General features: G+C 40.0%; 2 protein-coding genes across 3 annotated transcripts; one reads left to right on the forward strand and one right to left on the reverse strand.

Annotated features, from left to right (window-relative positions):
- Positions 1-91: 91 nt before the first annotated feature.
- On the reverse strand, positions 92-8,247 carry LOC119008490 (ATP-dependent zinc metalloprotease YME1L1-like). 2 transcript variants are annotated; one of them, XM_037078842.1, is made up of 18 exons: positions 7,880-8,247; positions 6,747-6,866; positions 5,781-5,949; positions 5,523-5,624; positions 5,304-5,413; positions 4,776-4,926; positions 4,569-4,652; positions 3,917-4,090; positions 3,606-3,758; positions 3,386-3,518; positions 3,223-3,285; positions 3,002-3,114; positions 2,687-2,842; positions 2,404-2,555; positions 2,181-2,307; positions 1,743-1,816; positions 1,211-1,297; positions 92-1,114 (listed from the first exon to the last, which is right to left on the reverse strand). In XM_037078842.1, exons 1-18 carry the CDS (start codon positions 7,913-7,915, stop codon positions 962-964), a joined length of 2,157 nt encoding a protein of 718 aa, XP_036934737.1. In that variant the 5' UTR covers positions 7,916-8,247; the 3' UTR covers positions 92-961. The 2 variants fall into 2 exon arrangements, with proteins under 2 accessions (XP_036934737.1, XP_036934736.1); XM_037078841.1 differs by having other exon boundaries at positions 4,545-4,652.
- A 403-nt stretch (positions 8,248-8,650) lies between these two features.
- Positions 8,651-17,118, forward strand: mastl (microtubule associated serine/threonine kinase-like). Its single transcript, XM_037078840.1, has 12 exons — positions 8,651-8,818; positions 8,904-9,041; positions 9,136-9,275; positions 9,366-9,454; positions 9,554-9,660; positions 9,758-9,917; positions 10,100-10,251; positions 10,422-11,375; positions 11,708-11,849; positions 13,372-13,485; positions 13,619-13,720; positions 16,189-17,118. The coding sequence occupies exons 1-12, from the start codon at positions 8,651-8,653 to the stop codon at positions 16,344-16,346; spliced, it is 2,424 nt and encodes an 807-aa protein (XP_036934735.1). The 3' UTR covers positions 16,347-17,118.
- Positions 17,119-18,420: the final 1,302 nt, after the last annotated feature.

Genomic DNA, 18,420 nt, shown 5'->3' on the forward strand with positions numbered 1-18,420 from the left:
GCCTGGTATCAGTGCCAGGCTACCCCTAGTTGTGCTGCCCCCCAGTGGCCAAAACATGTCAGTTTATGCAAGTCAATAACTGTACAACACCTTCATGGGTAAGAGTAACCTTTATTTGAGCTTCACATGGCCTTCATCTAAAGGAACAAACAGAAGCACAAAGCCAAATCTTTGCACACGCTTACAGTATTTACACATTTCCCCTCATTTATCAGTTACAGGTGATCTCAGAGTAGGACATGAGGGCCTAGCACTAATGTCAAAAAAAAAAAAAGAGGACACACCTTTGGGCACTTAAATAAATAAGAATACACAAAATAGATAGCATATGGTGGATGCAACTGAAGGGCATCATGTTTTGAAACAACACTGTAAAATGAAGAGTTCAGCATGAACAGCGATCTGTATCACCTGTACCTTGCTACAGCCAAATGGTACATTCTAGACTGAGGTAATTTAAGGTCCTACGGTGTTCACAAGTCTGTACAGATTTAAAATGAGACATAGCCACGTGAATTAAATCATCTCACCATCATTAATCATGATTGTTGTCTAAATCATTTGTATTGGAACCCTGTTATGATACCAGATATGACTCTGATGTATAAAACTACGACAGAAGTCATTTATCTTCAGAGCAGATGACAGAGAGGCTACTTGGTATAACATCTTTGTGAACTGTGGTAGACAAAAACCTGGAGAGCAAATTTTCAGTTTCATCCAATTAAACCTCAAAGTGCTTTAAAACCTGCTGTGATTCCTTGTCTCTACAGGAAAATCCAAAGAAATTAAAATTAACCAAATAAAACTTTGTAGAAGGGGGTGAAAGTAAATCATTTCCGTCTCGTCTTCACATTGATAATAAGAGGGATACAAACAAATGAAATACAAGACCTCCAAAAGGCCTGTGCATAATTGCACAGCTTCATATATATACACAGGATACAAGAGTCTAAAACATCTACTGAGTTATCATGTGGTCCAGTGGTTTGCCCTCCAGCACCATCTTGATCTCTTTGGCGTCCAGAGTTTCATATTGTAGAAGGGCGTCAGCTAGCGTCTTGTGCTCCTTACTGTAGGTCTTCAGGAGGTTTTTAGCACGTTCATATGAGTCCTGGATAAAAGAGAAAGATTGATTAATTAGAAATAGGTACTGAAAGAGGTGTTAACATTTTAAATTAAACACAGAGAGTGCCGTGGGAAAGCTCACCTTGAGTAAAATCCTGACTTCCTGTTCGATAGCAGCTTGTGTCTCGGGGCTCTGTTTGGTTACGTCACCGTAGGTCATGACACCGAGCTGCGGCAAACACACAAATTACACCCTTAGTTGAATGAACAAAAGGCCTTCTCAAGCATTAGTTACAATCATTATAAGCTATGAGAGTGCTGTTAGGAGCTCAGAGTAAGACAGAGCTGAACTGTCTCGGGTGTAATTATATGTTGTAGTGATGTTGGAGGACTGCAGGTCAAACTTCACAATAAATCTGTGTCTGAAATTAACTACTGTAGCAAACTCACATGGTTCAAGTAGATAAAATAACAAAAGAAGTAAAACATATTGATAACCTACAAACCTAAAAAGTATATTTACACTTGGCTTTGTGCAAACGCTTTCCTGTGTATGTAAAAAGGTTCCTATAGCAATGTATACACAGTAAGAGCACCGTTTAGAAACTTTGCCTTCTATGTTCATGGGAAGGGCAAAAATGTTCACTCATTGACTACATAGATTGAAATTTTACCTTGTCACTCATGCCGAACCTAGTCACCATCATCTTTGCTATTTTGGTTGCTCCATCGAAGTCGCTAGAGGCTCCTAAAATACACAAAAACAGGAGAAGATTTAACTCATGCTACATTACAAACAACAGAAGGAGAGTCAAAATTATCAGGCATGTTAAATACTAAATTAATCACCATGTCTTTAACTAATCAATCCATCATCCCAGTTAATTTTTAGCTTCTTGAATGTGAATATCTCCGTGTTAAAAGTCAATTAAATATCTTGGGGTTGAGGACAAAAAAAAGATATTTGAGGATGTCATCTTCGACTTTGGGAAACACTGATCAGTATTTTTTTAACTGATTAATAAAGAAAATAACAGACAGATAATGAGTCCACAGTAACAGATCAATTAAGAAAATAAAAGTACATCAGGTTTAAAGTCTTATTCTCGCACCTGTGGTGATGTTGTCATCTCCAAAGATGAGCTCCTCTGCGACTCGGCCGCCCATACTGACATCCATCTGAGCCAGCAGCTGAGCTCTCGTCTCGCTCCAGCGGTCATTCTCTGGGAGCATGGACACCTAGACAACAGGGAGCAGGACAGATTAGCTTTAGTTTATAAAACACTGAGCACATTCTGTTAGATTTATGTTAAGCCACAAGTAGAGACAGCTTACATGTCCAAGAGTTGGGCCCCGAGGCATGATAGTGGCCTTGTTGATGGGCATTGCATCTTTGGTGAAATAGGCAACGATGGCATGGCCCGACTCATGGTAGGCTGTGATGGTCTTGTTCTTCTTGTCAATTTCAACGCTCCTCCTCTCAGGGCCTGGTTTTAAAAAAGGATTCACGTTTTCTCTCGTTAACATTCTTCTTGTCTCCCAACCACAGTGTGTCGAGCTAATCCGTCTCATGTGACGTGAGGGTCGCAGAGCGGATCTAAACACTACGTGTACTCACCCATGAGGATCTTGTCCTTGGAGAACTCCAACTCCTTCATTGTGACCATCTCTTTCTCGTCCACGGCCGCCTTCAGGGCTGCCTGGTTGACCAGGTTCTCCAACTCCGCACCAGAGAAGCCCACTGTGCCTCGGGCGATGATCTCCGCATCCACAGCTGTAAAAGAACAAGAGCAGTGGACAATGCCATCTTTACAAAAAGGTAATCAGTGTTCAAGAGGCAACACAAGCACCCTAACAGCTTTGGATGCTTTTAAAGGAGTTTCAATAGCTAACAAGTGGAGGATCATTTGGAATATTTTACTCTGAGACTTACCAGTGTCCACTTTGATCTTGGAGAGGTACCAGTTGAGAATTTCAGTGCGTCCCTTCACGTCTGGGCGAGGGACCGTCACCTGCATGTCAAACCTCCCTGGTCTTACCAGAGCACTAAGAAAATAAAGAAATAAAAATAAAAACAGGAGCAAAGTAGGATTAATTAAGAGTCACACATGGTACACACATCTTAGAACATTTGTGTTTGTATTGTAAACGTACTTATCCAAAGCCTCTGCGAAGTTTGTAGCACCAACAACGATGACGCCTTCATTTGGTTTAAACCTGTAAAATACCCAAACATTAATAACAGGAAGTTTTAAAGTTCATCACTACATTTTGTGAACATAAAGGGTATTAAAAATGTCACATCCTGAAAACCGACCCGTCCATTTCAGCCAGCAGCTGGTTGATTGTTTGTCTGGAATATGGATGCATAGGAGACTCAATCCTCTTTCCGCCAACGCTGTCCAACTCATCGATGAAGATCACGCAGGGAGCATTCGCTTTTGCCTCTTCTGCAAACCACAAAAGAAGAGACATTGTTGTCTTCTGGTTGGTTTCTCAACTGGTTACTCAAATTGTCCTACATTCAGCGGACTTACTGAAAAGGTTCCTGATTCGGCTCGCACCAACACCCACAAACATCTCATCAAACTCTGATCCTGAGGCGTAGTAGAAAGGCACGTCGGCCTCCCCGGCCACAGCTCGCGCCAACAGAGTTTTTCCTGTGCCTGGTGGACCTACAAGGAGGATCCCTGAGAGCATAACGGAGGAAAGTAATTAGGATACAATAACAGCATATCAAAAAAATACAAGACAAGACCGTCTGACAAATTTGTGCATTCAGCATTTTACGCTTGGACAATAAAAACAGAGGAAATGGAGCATGTGGAGAAAATATAAAACAGAATACCTTTGGGCAGCTTTCCACCGAGAACAGTGAACTTTTGGGGGTTCTTGAGAAACTCGACAACATCTTGTAATTCATTCTTCGCCTCCTCCACTCCTTTGACATGCTCAAATGTCACATTCTTCACCTGGATGGGGTCGACGGCTGAGTCAAGACCAGATGTGGTGCGGAACCTCACTGTGAAATCCCCCAAAAAACACAGTTCAGTACAGCAACAGAAGATCAACTTCTTTACTGTGTCTCAAATGACAGACGGTAAAACTGCTGGTTACATTATTCATACTGTGTCACATGTGTAAATATGATACGGTCGTGCTTCTTTTCTACCATTATCACTTCACACTATTCGTAAAGTTCCAGCACTCTGGCATGAAAACAGATATAGTTGATACTGATATTTAAAAATGACTCTACAATAGTATGTCTCAATTATCAGTTAAACTCTACAGGCACACAGCAGGAGGTGTCTTATCTGATACAATTTAAATGATTAGCTTACACATTAAATATATTATATTGACCATTTAAGCTGAGAATAGAGACTAACACTTTAACTTTGTTCTGTTTAACGTGTGCATGTAGGGTTGTAGGTTGATTCGCAAGTGTAGGAAAGAATAAAACTGAAACAAACCAGCATCAGAAAAGGAGCCTTTACCCGAGAGAAACGGGGTTCTTGACAAGCCATAAATACCAAGAAGTAGGAGGACCAACAGGATCACCCTGGTTCTCCTCAGCGAGTCTATCAAAACAGAGCAGGGATAAAAGGTTAGATAAGAAGTAGTTTGTGCAAATCATAGGATCTCTGCGTCTTAACTCAACACTGCCATCTAAAGAAACCCTGCAGCAACTGCTGACTACATACCTTGTGTTCTCTGAGTGTAGGCCTGAGACCTCATGAAGCCCTCAGTGAAACCAGTCTTGAAAGCCTCCTGCTGGTTGTCTGGAAGATTCTTATGTTTGAGCAGTTGGTCCAGCGATTGTGCCTCTGGTCCCTTTTCCCTCTGAAGCAACCCCTGTGATGAAAAAAAGAAGGAGAGCTGGTTGGTGGGCTTCAAGATTCAAATCTTGTCTCAGTGCTCACCATAAATACTTCAGCCAAAGTTATTTAAAATCTGCAGCTGCAAACCAGTTTGTTTTTGCTTGCAGTGCCTTGACAAGAGCTGTGACTTTTCTATACGTCAGTAGATAATGTATCGAAACTTCACCGGTCTTTAGACTGAAATGGAAATGCAGCCAGCTGAAGCAACCTTTCAGTTCCTTGAAAATAAATTCCTAGGATTAAAAGTTTTGGCTACTTTCAGTTTAAGTCTCACAAGATCACAAAAAGGTCCCACTAATCTTTCCATTAGACACAATGTTACTCTGCTGAACTGTGCAGTGACATGCTGACCTTCATGAAGGCTGGTGTGTAGGGTTCAGACTCCACCGGGCCGTCATAACCAGACTCCATTCGTCTGGGCTTTGTTCTGAGTGTCTTGAAACCCCGACTCTGCACCCACACTAAACAGAGACACACGTAAGGCACATGAAAACATTAAACACTACCTTGAATGTCAAGCTGTTCATACACACAGATATTGTAGTTATGTTATTAAAGTCACTTCCTTACCAGGCAGGAATTGTAGCTCTGAGCACACTTCTTTTAGAGGACTGTGGTACTGTCTGTGGAATACTGGAGAGCCGAAAACCCCCAACCTTCTGTGTGAGAACCCTGTCAGACAAAAAGTGCTGAACTTAACCTCACTTTAAATATATCAACAAATGTGTAAAAATTGTTTCTTAAACTAACTAAATTGTTAAAAAGTTGTTATCTCAAAAAACAACAAAGTTAGAGTCGCCTCTCAGCTCAGCGGCCTGAGCTGCTCACCATGCTTGTTGTGGAAGAAGCTGTCTCCAGAAACGTGACTGGTCCTCCATGGTGAAGGAACAGCAGGAGGCTCCTCTGGTCTCGATGCAGGCAGTAACCTGCTGACCAGCTCATCCAACTGACTCAGCCTGATATCCGATAGGCCCAGATCCCTCAGACTCACAGTGGGCTGTGAAGGAAGGAGAGTATAATCAGGTAATCCATACCTTTGTAAAACAGTAATTATGAAAGTAATGACCCCTGTGTGGCTTTTTAAAGACATACTTTTGAAGAGACATACAGAATTTACCTGTATGACAGAAACACTGAACAAGTTTGACCTGCTTCAGTGCTCCAGGATTTTGCAAAATACACTCCTATGTGCATGTGCATGGATACGCAATAACAGTCCAATGAAATGTGTCGCATTATTTTTGGGGACCAAAAATATTCACAGCACACAAAATAAAAAATTTTGATCAATCGAAGAATAAGAAATCAAGTGAAACTAAAATATTCTGATATCCTTCATACATTTTGAGTAATAATCTCGCTGGTGTAAAATTTACAAACACAGATCCTTGCAATTTTACGGTATAATGCTTACATGATAACTACTGTGTGTTTAAAATAAATTTTACTGTTATTATTATTATTATTATTATATCTTCTTTACTACCAGAAAACCTGTGGTATGAACGGTGAAATGAAATGAAAACACTTAAAATAGCTTTAGCAATGACTCAGTTCAGTTTAAAAATAGGGATTTGTTTAGATATATTTGCGTGTGTCTGAAAAGAGGGTTCCAAGAAGTGACTTGCTGCAGATCTGCTGTTTGCCATTGGCTGCCTAAAGTAACTAATAAGTTTTTCTTGCATCCTGTCCAGTTTCACAAACTAAATAAACCTGTATATGTTCTGACCAAAGTCATTGCTGATTATGAAATGTGCCCTCCTGACATGAAGCCGTCCATGATGTCCTTCTCACCTCTTTTAGATATGAAGTGTGCTCCGGGGGGAAATCTCTGTGCAGGGTCTGGACCGAGGCTGTGGCTGAGTTCTTCAGAGAGTGGAGGGCGTTGATGAGCTGGCTGAGCGGCAGTATCATCTGTCAGATACCCAAAGCAAGAGCAGGGTGAAGAACAGTCTCTCAAAACATGGAGACACATGTATAATCAGAATCAGAATCAGCGTTATTGGCAAAGTACGTCGACACATACAAGAAATTTGACTCGCTCAGGATGTACACAAATGTGAACATAAACAAAAACATAACATTCAACTAGAAAGAACAACAATGACAAAGAACCTTCAGTTAAAGAATGGTATAAAAATGAAACAAGTAAGTAAAATGTTCAGAGGTGTGGACTATCATTAGTATATATATTTAAGTATATGTATAAGATTATTTACAGTGTGGATTTATGTTGTTCAGTTTTGTCCAGGTGGTATACTAACAGGTAGTATACTGACAGGAAGTATACTGAACATGATAAGACGTAAGACATATAAAGTGCAGTTTAGTCTGTAAATGTTCAGGCAAAACATATAATCTTATGTGTGTTATGTTTGCTAAACAATGACATAAGACACTGCTTAAAAAAAAAAAAGTTCCGTAAGACTTTGGTATCTCCCAGTCAGGACGGTTATGTCAGTGTTATTCAAGCTGACTCTACACAAACACGCACAGCGGTATGGGCCTCATACGTCAGATGTATAGGAGTTATGTAACCTCGGCCGTTTGGAGATTCAGTTAGCGAACTTCATTATACTTTAAACATCTTTGTCCCCCACCACACATGCCAGGTGATAAACCCACGATGACCCAAACCGCACGTACACATCTCTTCTGCTCTCGTATAGCTTACGAAGACAACGCGACGTAAGCGTGTGCTGATTATGTAGAACCGTTGACTTGTTACTGCTAGCATTAGCCGAGCTAAAGTTGTCATTGACCGTTAGAGAAGACAGGACATAAACGGCGATAAACAGAGACTCTCGTTGTTATGACTCCCCTCTACGTCTTTCTTGTCTTTGTCGCTGAAGGACACATAACGTTAAATTGTCAAAAAGGCACACACTAGCTAGCTTAATTAAAAGGCTGCTATCCAGGCGGCTTACCTGCTGTGGCTGAAACGACGTTGACAGAGAAAACATTTTTGCAGGGCGAAAGCGCAAAATAAGGATTAAGAGGGTTAATGTATGAGGAGATACCCTCTGTGCAACTTAAATGGACGAGTCCTCCCGGGAGCCGTGTCCTTTTGTTTTCCCTGTTACACAACTTTCGGCAGCTTAGCTTCACGTCAAATGGATTCTCTGGCATCCGAGGTCAAATGGACTACAAAGTGACGTCAAAGGTGAATCACTACCGGTTGCTGCTTGCATCATTACATCGCCCGTGGAACACAAACCGCTAATTTATTAAACACCGAATTGAAAATGCCTAAAAGTAAAAAGGGAAAATATTTTTTTATTTAAATGTTCCCATTGTGTGGCTTACAGGAAAAAATAAGCTTGTCCGTTCTTACACAATTTCTATATTGACTTCCATGTCGGTTCCTGACCGCCTGACAAAAAATGACAATATCGAAAATAAAAAAGTTGTTCTATAACATATCTTAATTTGACAGATGATAAAACACTTGATTATTTTACACCTGAAATGATCAACTAATGTTTAATTTCAGCGCACTTTGAGGATAATTTACGCATTTCACGCAGGCACTCACTTGGGCAGCTAAACGTAACGACAGTGGACCCCGCGAAGGAGCAGTAGAATTCAAAATTTCAAAACAAACCCGAGATTGTTGTTTTAACATGCAAGTGTTGACATCGAGTGAGCTGGCTGTTACGGACACAACCCAGTACCTCTTTTGAGAAGCAGCAAACAATATGGACGCGGATGAAAAGCACGACTCCGAAGCGAATGAAAAATTGGTGGATATTCCTAAACCGCCCTCCATCGAGGACTTCATCGTTTTGAAGCCTGTCAGCCGCGGTGCTTTCGGCAAGGTCTACCTTGCACGGAAGAAGTGTAATCCGCGATTATATGCCATTAAGGTGAGTCGATTTGGTCTTTGACGACTATGAATAAACGAATAAGACATATTTAAAGTTTATAGATTCTGCATTGTCTTGTCTTCAGGTGATGAAGAAGGCAGACATGGTTGATAAAAACATGACGGGCCAGATGAAGGCGGAGAGAGATGCACTTGCCCTTAGCAAAAGCCCCTTCGTGGTTCACCTGTTTTACTCCCTTCAGACAGCCACCAAAATCTACCTGGTAACATTTATTGGCAGTTGATTTACAGTAACTACTCTGTGAAGTTATCACATGTACAGCTGTTGTTAATTTTTTATTTGTGTGGTGCTTTCAGGTGATGGAATACCTCATTGGTGGAGATGTCAAATCTCTGCTTCACATCTATGGATATTTCGACCAGGATATGTCTGTGAAATACATTTCAGAGGTTGCACTGGCTTTGGACTACCTCCATCGTCATGGTATAATCCACAGGTAACTTATTCTTCAGGTGTGTAAATGAGTATAACATTGGATAATCAGTCTGATGACCATGCATTTACCCAAATACCCGAAACTTTTTAGGGACTTGAAGCCAGACAACATGCTTATATCCAACGAAGGTCACATCAAACTCACAGACTTCGGCCTTTCTAAAGTGAAGCTTGACAGAGGTATGAACTCCTGTCAGTCTGTCACTTAACACATTGTGACCACCATCACTGGTAATATGAGTCATGTTTCCCTTATTTTACCTCCGTTCTCTCTCTCAGAGCTGAGTCTTATGGATATCCTCACTACTCCATCCTTGGTGAAACCAAATAAAGATTACTTCCGCACCCCAGGTCAAGTGCTCTCCTTAATCAGCTCCCTTGGATTTGTAAGTGACTTTGTGTATTATCACATGCAGAGGTTTTCTGTTCATTTGCATGCATCATGCATTCTGACTGTTCTTAATTAAATTACCTCCAACACAGAACACGCCTGCACCAGAGGGCAAACGTCACTGCAGCACATCTGCTGTGTCCAGCCCAATGTCCTGTGGCAAAATAAGACAGAAGAATAACTCTCTTGGTTCTCCTCTGATGAAGACAAAAGATCGGGCGTACTCTCCGACTCGTTACCCTTGGAAAATGGGTATGTCATGGCAGATATCCAAGAGACAGGGTTAATTTGTTTTTCATTCATTAACATTGTGGAATGACTGGTTATGCAAGGCCTGAGGCTGGTGCATAATATAACTTTGTGGTGAGATCTTGGCTGTGAAAATGTGTTTGAAATACACTTTCAGTGTTGGCTTATCTGTTCTGTCTCCATAGGGCCGACCAACACTGTGTTCAGTCCGCATAAGCTGGCTAAAAATCTGACTCCAAGGCTGCTGAAGACCAGGAAGAGATTTGAGACGATGAGTGCAGGCAGCGCCACCACCGACACTGAAGGTGGCATCAGCCCGCTGTGGGAGTGTGAGGAGGTCAGTGATTGTAAACTTGTATGTGAAAAGACGCATGATATTTGAATTTTTGTTTTTTAAACCCAGCCCTAGCTTTCCTACCAATTAACTGAAAATGCGTTCATCAGATCCAATAGTGCTCATTCTTTGTGCCAATATTAATTTATTTTTCTTTTATCTTTGCTCTTTAGAAAGAAAATGAGCAGAAAAGAGGAGAGCATCCTCAGCCCAAAAGGCCTGAACAGGACTCTGCGCCCACCAAAACCAATCTGGACCATTTCGCAGGGAAAAAGTCTCCAGCGAACCAACCAGTTCGGAATGATATTTGTCCATCAGCTTCCTCTGTAAAGAGAATGTTTTGTGACGTTGAGAGAAGTCCAGAGCCGTTGGAGATCCAAGCCAAGAAGAGTAACGCATGCTACAAGAGGTGCTACGAGATTCCAGAGGAGACTGCGAGGTTTCACACGGGCCTGACTGGAACATTTTCCAACATCCAACTAGGTGACTTCATTGCCTCCACAGAGGGGATTGGGTTAGCCGAGGAGCGGATCCCAAATCGCTCCAGCCCCATCGCTGTGACCAAAAGTCTGTTTTGTGAACTGGAGGAGCCGACGGAGGACGTGTTTGAGGATGGAGCCAAAGACTTGTCGCATTCAAGCTTCACATCACCCCTCAATGGGAACAGTGACATTTGCAGGAGCTTGAGTCTCGACTCTGACGGGTCTATGCATGAAACGTCTCTCACCGGTGAAAGTCATGCATTTCTGAACTCAAGCAAGTGTTCAAAAACCAGGAATTTAGCATCACCTGAGTTTCTCCCAAAAAACAGTTCTGCTGTTTCTACTGAAACACCCAAACTTGGTAACTTTGGTTGGAGAGGTGAATCTCAGTGTTCCTTTTTTAACCGGCTCCCTGATCTAGCCTCCAGTGTTGAACAGTCGCCCTCGTTCCTCAAGCCACGGAATGTTGTAGCTTTCCGGAGCTACTGTAGTTCCATTAACCGCTCCAACATGTCCAGGGTTTCCCGGCTCAGCATCGGGTCCGTTGAAGCTATGGATATGTCCACAACAGCTTCTTATCACACTGCGTCTGGCACTTTAACACCAGTGCAGAAAAGACCCAATGCCAACAGCTCTCTCAATCAGGTTAGCATGAAAGCTCACTAATTCAGTATTTGTTAAAGTTATAGATGTCATTCAAAGAAGACAGCGCACACAGATTTCAATTTTTTATTAGAAAGAACACTGTTTTTATCCCTGTTTTTTTTAAGGGTCGGACATTTAGACATGGACACTTACAATATATTGCAACTATGGAGGCCACAGTGTGCAAAATGAGCTTTTTTTTTTTAAGGCACATTAGCTGCGTGGTTCTGGGTCCATCACTTTTTTTTGGTACAGACAGCTAAGAGCAGCTGATAACAAGTCATACGTTTTTGCCATTTTTCTTACTTTTTGTTGTTCCCCTCTCACATCAGACTCCTCAGCCCATGACGACCTCTCACACACCCTTCAGGACTCCAAAGAGTGTCAGACGGGGAGCGTTGCCTGCTGAGGGTGCACCCATTTTAGGAACTCCTGACTATTTGGCTCCAGAGCTACTTCTGGGAAAACCACACGGTAAGAAAAGGGAATTCAAAATCCCCAGCACCACACCATTGAGTGCTGCAGGAACTGATCCTAAAACCCAGAAATTAGTTTGAAGTTTCGCACATCTGGTTACCTTGGCTAGAAGTCAATGAGAAGCCTGGAGTACCATCTGTGGTAAACACAAGAATAAAAAGTTTTCTCCCTTAATTTGCTATGTTATAACATGCATTTACAGTAAACACCCCACTTGTGAATTTTAAAGCTTTTACATGTCTTCAAAAAGGTGAACAAGGCTAAATAAGACTACAGTTGATGGAAACTCGACTTTAATTGCAAACTACTCATTATAACTCAGACTTCACTTAGTGAAGTGCGTGTATAGTATAGTGTAGTGGTGAAGTCGTGCGACTGTGGTGGACTTTGTACTTCTGGCAATTGCATTCATGCCTCAAAAGTCATAAGGGATGTGTTCAATTGTGAACATCATCTTGCAAAACAAAGGGTGCAAGTATCATAAACTTTTATTTTCCACAATAACCCAAAATCCACAGGGCGATGTTAACTTACGGGTTAGCCCAAAATTACCTGCAGCACTCAATATTTCTGCCCAAAATAGCCCAGAATAGTCTTAATGAAATTGACACTATATAGTTGTCTTGGCATTCCTTGTGACAGGCATTCTCTTTTAGTTTCAGGAAGTTTTCAGTGCGGTAAGTTTAAGATGATGTTGCTGTTTTTTGCAAGTGAGCTTGCATGATCGCTCCGCCTGCTAATACGCTAGAGGAAATGAACTGATTCTTCCCCCATTTTCGCTTTTCCCCTCTGGTTGTGTTTGTTCCCCTTGGATTGGTGAATGAACTCGGGGCTAGATCAGAAGAAAAGGTGGCCGGCATTTTAAATGTGTGATTTACAAATGATGAATAAATGGGATCATCTCTTTAACATTAACCTAATATCATTGTTGACAGGTGGAGGATCAGAAATGTTGTGGCTGATGTTCTTGTTTGGGTATCCCTGGCACATGTCTATGTGCTTTGGCACTGGCTTTATTTCTGACATTCAGCAACTGACATGCAAAATGTGATCTAATAATAGCCTATTGATCTGACATGCTGTTAGTCATTGAAATTTGAACACTGAGGGCAGGATCTCCTGTCAGTTGCACAATGCCATCCGTAGCATAATTGCCGCTATTCAGATTCATGAACGGTCTGTGTGTCAGTGTGTATTCATCAGCTGTCACAGGTTTTTCTCAGCTCCATAATAGATGGTTTTGATTATTGTAATTTTAAAATCCTTGCGGGTACTGAGAAGCAAAATTATTAAAGCTACAACGTCAGACACAACTGTTAAAAGCCCGTATGTGTTAAATCAGCTCCTAATAACTCTGAAGGAATGTGAACATTGAATCCCTCCATCTTCAGTCTAACTTGGTCCTTGCTTTTGCCACCGCAGTACAGTTAGTGCACACTCTAACAGTAATCAGATGGTTTTGAAGCCAGCAGCCGTATGAAATGAAATGTGACTTTGTTTTTTCTCTGCCCCCGCCCAGACTGCATGGTGGACTGGTGGGCGCTAGGCGTGTGTCTTTTCGAGTTCCTCACAGGTGTTCCACCTTTCAACGACGAGACACCTCAGCTGGTCTTCCAGAATATTCTCAACAGAGGTGGGTTCGGATTAAACCACAAGACGCTCTAAAATATATGGTTGACAGATATTACAAATACATATTCACTGTGAAAGTTTTAGTTAATGTTAATAGCAGGCTTCTTTTACCTACCCACTGTCAACAACTTTAGATATTCCCTGGCCTGAGGAGGAGGAGGAACTGTCTGTCAACTCAAGAAATGCGATTGAAATCCTCCTGACCATGGACATGACCAAAAGAGCTGGCCTAAAGGGTGAGGACAACTATTTATTAAATTTTTTATTCATTGAAAAATATGTAACACTGCTGGTAAAGTGATTAACCATGTTGATTAAGGGAGAACAAGGATTGGGATCAAATTTTTGTAGCAGCATTTAGACGTCATTTATACTCAATGTACCAAGTTTCGTGTTTCTGGGTCCTTCCAGTTCACCATAGGCCACGCCCAGTCAATCTTTCAAAAGTTCTATTCATTTTACTGTTTTTCAAATTATGCAAATTAGCAAAAAATCTAGGTAGGCGGAGCTTTATGGTCCAAGAGGCTTTTCGTAGAGCACATGGAGCTGGACTTGTGTGTCAAATTTCAAGTCAATCAGACTTATGGTCCCAAAAACGCATTTTCAAACCTTAATTACGTTTTCCCATGATAACAAGTTAATTCAGTTTGTTTTCCCGAGATAACGGGATAATGATCTCGAGATAACGAAACTTTGTTTTCCTGACATTACAAGTTAATTTCATTTGTTTTCCCGAGATAACGGAATAATTATCTCGAAACTTTGTTTTCCTGAGATAACAAGCTAATTTCATTTGTTTTCCCGAGATAACGGGATAATTATCTCGAGATCTCGAGATAACGAAACTTTGTTTTCCTGACATAACAAGTTAATTTCATTTGTTTTCCCGAGATAACGGGATGATTATCTCGATCTCGAAACTTTGTTTTCCTGAGATAACAAGTTAATTTCATTTGTTTTCCCGAGATAACGGGATAATGATCTCGAGATAACGAAACTTTGTTTTCCTGAGATAACAAGTTAATTTCACTTGTTTTCCCGAGATAACGGGATAATGATCTCGAGATAACGAAATTTTGTTTTCCTGAGATAACAAGTTAATTTCATTTGTTTTCCCGAGATAACGGGATAATTATCTCGAAACTTTGTTTTCCTGAGATAACAAGCTAATTTCATTTGTTTTCCCGAGATAACGGGATGATTATCTCGATCTCGAAACTTTGTTTTCCTGAGATAACAAGTTAATTTCATTTGTTTTCCCGAGATAATGGGATAATTATCTCGAGATAACGAAACTTTGTTTTCCTGAGATAACAAGTTAATTTCACTTGTTTTCCCGAGATAACGGGATAATGATCTCGAGATAACGAAATTTTGTTTTCCTGAGATAACAAGTTAATTTCACTTGTTTTCCCGACATTACAAGTTAATTTCATTTGTTTTCCCGAGATAACGGAATAATTATCTCGAAACTTTGTTTTCCTGAGATAACAAGCTAATTTCATTTGTTTTCCCGAGATAACGGGATAATTATCTCGAGATCTCGAGATAACGAAACTTTGTTTTCCTGACATAACAAGTTAATTTCATTTGTTTTCCCGAGATAACGGGATAATGATCTCGAGATAACAAAACTTTGTTTTCCTGAGATAACAAGTTAATTTCACTTGTTTTCCCGAGATAACGGGATGATTATCTCGATCTCGAAACTTTGTTTTCCTGAGATAACAAGCTAATTTCATTTGTTTTCCCGAGATAACGGGATAATGATCTCGAGATAACAAAACTTTGTTTTCCTGAGATAACAAGTTAATTTCATTTGTTTTCCCGAGATAACGGGATAATGATCTCGAGATAACGAAACTTTGTTTTCCTGACATAACAAGTTAATTTCATTTGTTTTCCCGAGATAACGGGATAATGATCTCGAGATAACAAAACTTTGTTTTCCTGAGATAACAAGTTAATTTCACTTGCTTTCCCGAGATAACGGGATAATGATCTCGAGATCTCGAGATAACGAAACTTTGTTTTCCTGAGATAACAAGTTAATTTCATTTGTTTTCCCGAGATAACGGGATAATGATCTCGAGATAACGAAACTTTGTTTTCCTGACATAACAAGTTAATTTTATTTGTTTTCCCGAGATAACGGGATAATGATCTCGAGATCTCGAAACTTTGTTTTCCTGAGATAACAAGCTAATTTCATTTGTTTTCCTAGAAAATAACGGTCTCAGTCACTTAAAGGACTGAACGCCGTTCCTTTTTTATGTAATTTCACAAAATATCTAGTGAAGTCTGAATGGCTCTGTTAGGATTGCTTTTAATACCAGGCACACAAAAGGTAAACAGTCATTTATTGTCATTTTACAGCACCGGAGTTGTAAAAGTGTGTTATTATGGCACATGACAGAAGAATAAAAAAAGGAAAGCAATCTAGTATATACAATGTGAGAATGTGTTCGGGAGTGTTGAAGCGTTTTATACATGGTATAAACATTAATTTTTTAATAGCATACCATGGTACAAAATGGTATACTGCTGCTGTGTGACAGTTTTGCTCAAATGATCAAGGATCGAGGATGTTTTAAGTAGCTGTAATCAGGGACATTTCGGTTGGCAGTAAATGTAATTGCAGAACATTTGATGAAAATTAAATGGGGAACTGCACTCTGATCATTTTTGTTTCAACATCCACCAGAGCTCAAGCGTCACCCCCTGTTCGAGGGCTTGGACTGGGACAACCTGCAGAACCAGCCGATGCCTTTCATTCCTCAGCCGGAGGATGAAACAGACACCTCATACTTTGAGGCGAGAAACAACGCTCAGCACATCGCCGTGTCGGGCTTCAGTCTGTAGAGTAACAAACGGCAGCAGTCGACCATGTTTGGCTGTTGATGAATCACTTACTTACATTTTGAAACACTTGGAAAAAATCTTATCCGTTAAATAAATGAATACACAGTAATGATGATTAACTGTTTACAGTTGTTATATTAAAAAACAACATTTTACTTATGTGCAATCACTGGTCCGAAGAAAAAAGCTGAATCTCTTGACTGCTCACTTTCTGTAGTTTTGCATTGTTTAGCAACTTCTTTTAAAACTTAGTATTATCGTGTTCAGCTGTAGGTCTCTTAAATGTCTTCTACTAGCAAAATACTAGTAGATACTTATAATAGGCTTTGGTTTCTGTATTATAGTGTTATATTGATCAAACACAAAATAAATATGTATGTAAACTGATGTGAACGGGGCGCCTACAGCCTGCTGCACTGTTAATGTTCCCCTGTTGTTAGTGGACTAGGTGGGTGGGCCCCCTCAATTTCTCAATGAGGGGTTCAATACTGCTGAAGAGAAACATGGTAATATATTCACCAATAATGTATTTTATGTGTAAATCGTGTTAATGTTGTTTTAAGGCTTGGCCGAGTACTCTGTGCTCGAACAGGGCTGTTTTTTGCTGCTTTTATGTTACTTGTATTGGTTGTTTTGATGTGATATCTCTGTATTCCACACACTAGTCTTTTCTTTTACATAAATTCACTTGGCTTTCTTTACACTTGTGAATTTTTATCTTGTTCACCCTGTAAAAATGGAAAAATACAAATAAAATATGTTTGTAACATGATATACTTTGTGGAATTCTTTCTGACAAGTTATCAGCATCTCAACCACAAAATCTAGGTAAGTGTTAAAAATGTGTGCATGTTTAAATAATAGTATGACATTTTGAGAATGCTTTGTTACAGAGAATTAGAAGAGAAGAAACCTTCTTTTTAGTAAACTCTGTGTAAACAAACAATGTTCTCAATGCTCATGTTCATGTGTAGAGACTCTGGTGATACTACGAGCAAAGTTTGATGTTGTGTCGAGCCTTCTTAGTGTTTTTAAAAATAGCAATGTTGATGCTAGCTTAAAAGTGCCCCTGTACCCCATTAAAAATTAGCTTGCCTCTTTCATCATAATCATGCTTTTACACGAAGGTTTGACTCATATTCAGTCACAAATAAAGCCTTGGTTGCTTTTTGGCGAGAATTTCACTTTAACATCATTTAACATCAACGGGAGGTGGTACACAAATTCAGAACTTGAATCTTATATTTTGGTTTACTTTTTTCACACTTTTAAGAAAATAACGAATCCGAAATGAAGCAAATTGCTTCTCTACACATATAGCCATATCTATATTTACTTGTAAAACTAAGTTGAAACAACACTAACAAAGAAATTACTATAAAACTGTATTTACTATTATACCAGGCATGCAGCAATAATTCCAAAAATGACAAAATATGCACAGTATAGAGACTCAAAACTGAGTGTTCTAGTTACCCCCTCTCTAAAAAACACAAAAAACAAGACACAAAGGTAGGCTTTCAGTTCTGTATTGAATGAATAATTATTTGTTAAATTACATTTTAATTTCTTGGTCTTGGGACGCCCGTTCTATCTACTAGGCTAATGGTCGCACTACTACTAGGCTAATAACTTATTTTACCGTTTTTCAAAAGCGTGTTGATGTTTGAAAATATGCATACAGTATATATGGTGTTTTGCAGGTGGTGGAGTATGAATCAGAAATGTGGTCATTAAAAAGCATTTGTGGGAAAGCAGTGAAACATGTTTTCTCAGCCACATAAACTTCAGTTTTGACCAATGGATGCCAGAAATGGACAAAAACTCTTAATAGTAACTCGAACTGTATTGTAAAGGCTTTTTGCTGCAACTGTCATTTTCTCTTACCCTGACTGCTCTCCATTGGATCTGCTGTAACATAAGTTTGTGTATGATTGGGTATTGCTGCTACATCCCAGGATGTAGAAACCATTCTGTGCAGACTACAATGAGGCTGCATAATGAGCATATAAACTACCTTAGCTGCTCGAAATGACCTTTTATCTGTCTTCTTAGTGATATTACACTCAGCACT

Source organism: Acanthopagrus latus, chromosome 19, assembly GCF_904848185.1.
Source record: "Acanthopagrus latus isolate v.2019 chromosome 19, fAcaLat1.1, whole genome shotgun sequence".
Taxonomy (NCBI): Eukaryota; Metazoa; Chordata; class Actinopteri; order Spariformes; family Sparidae; genus Acanthopagrus; species Acanthopagrus latus.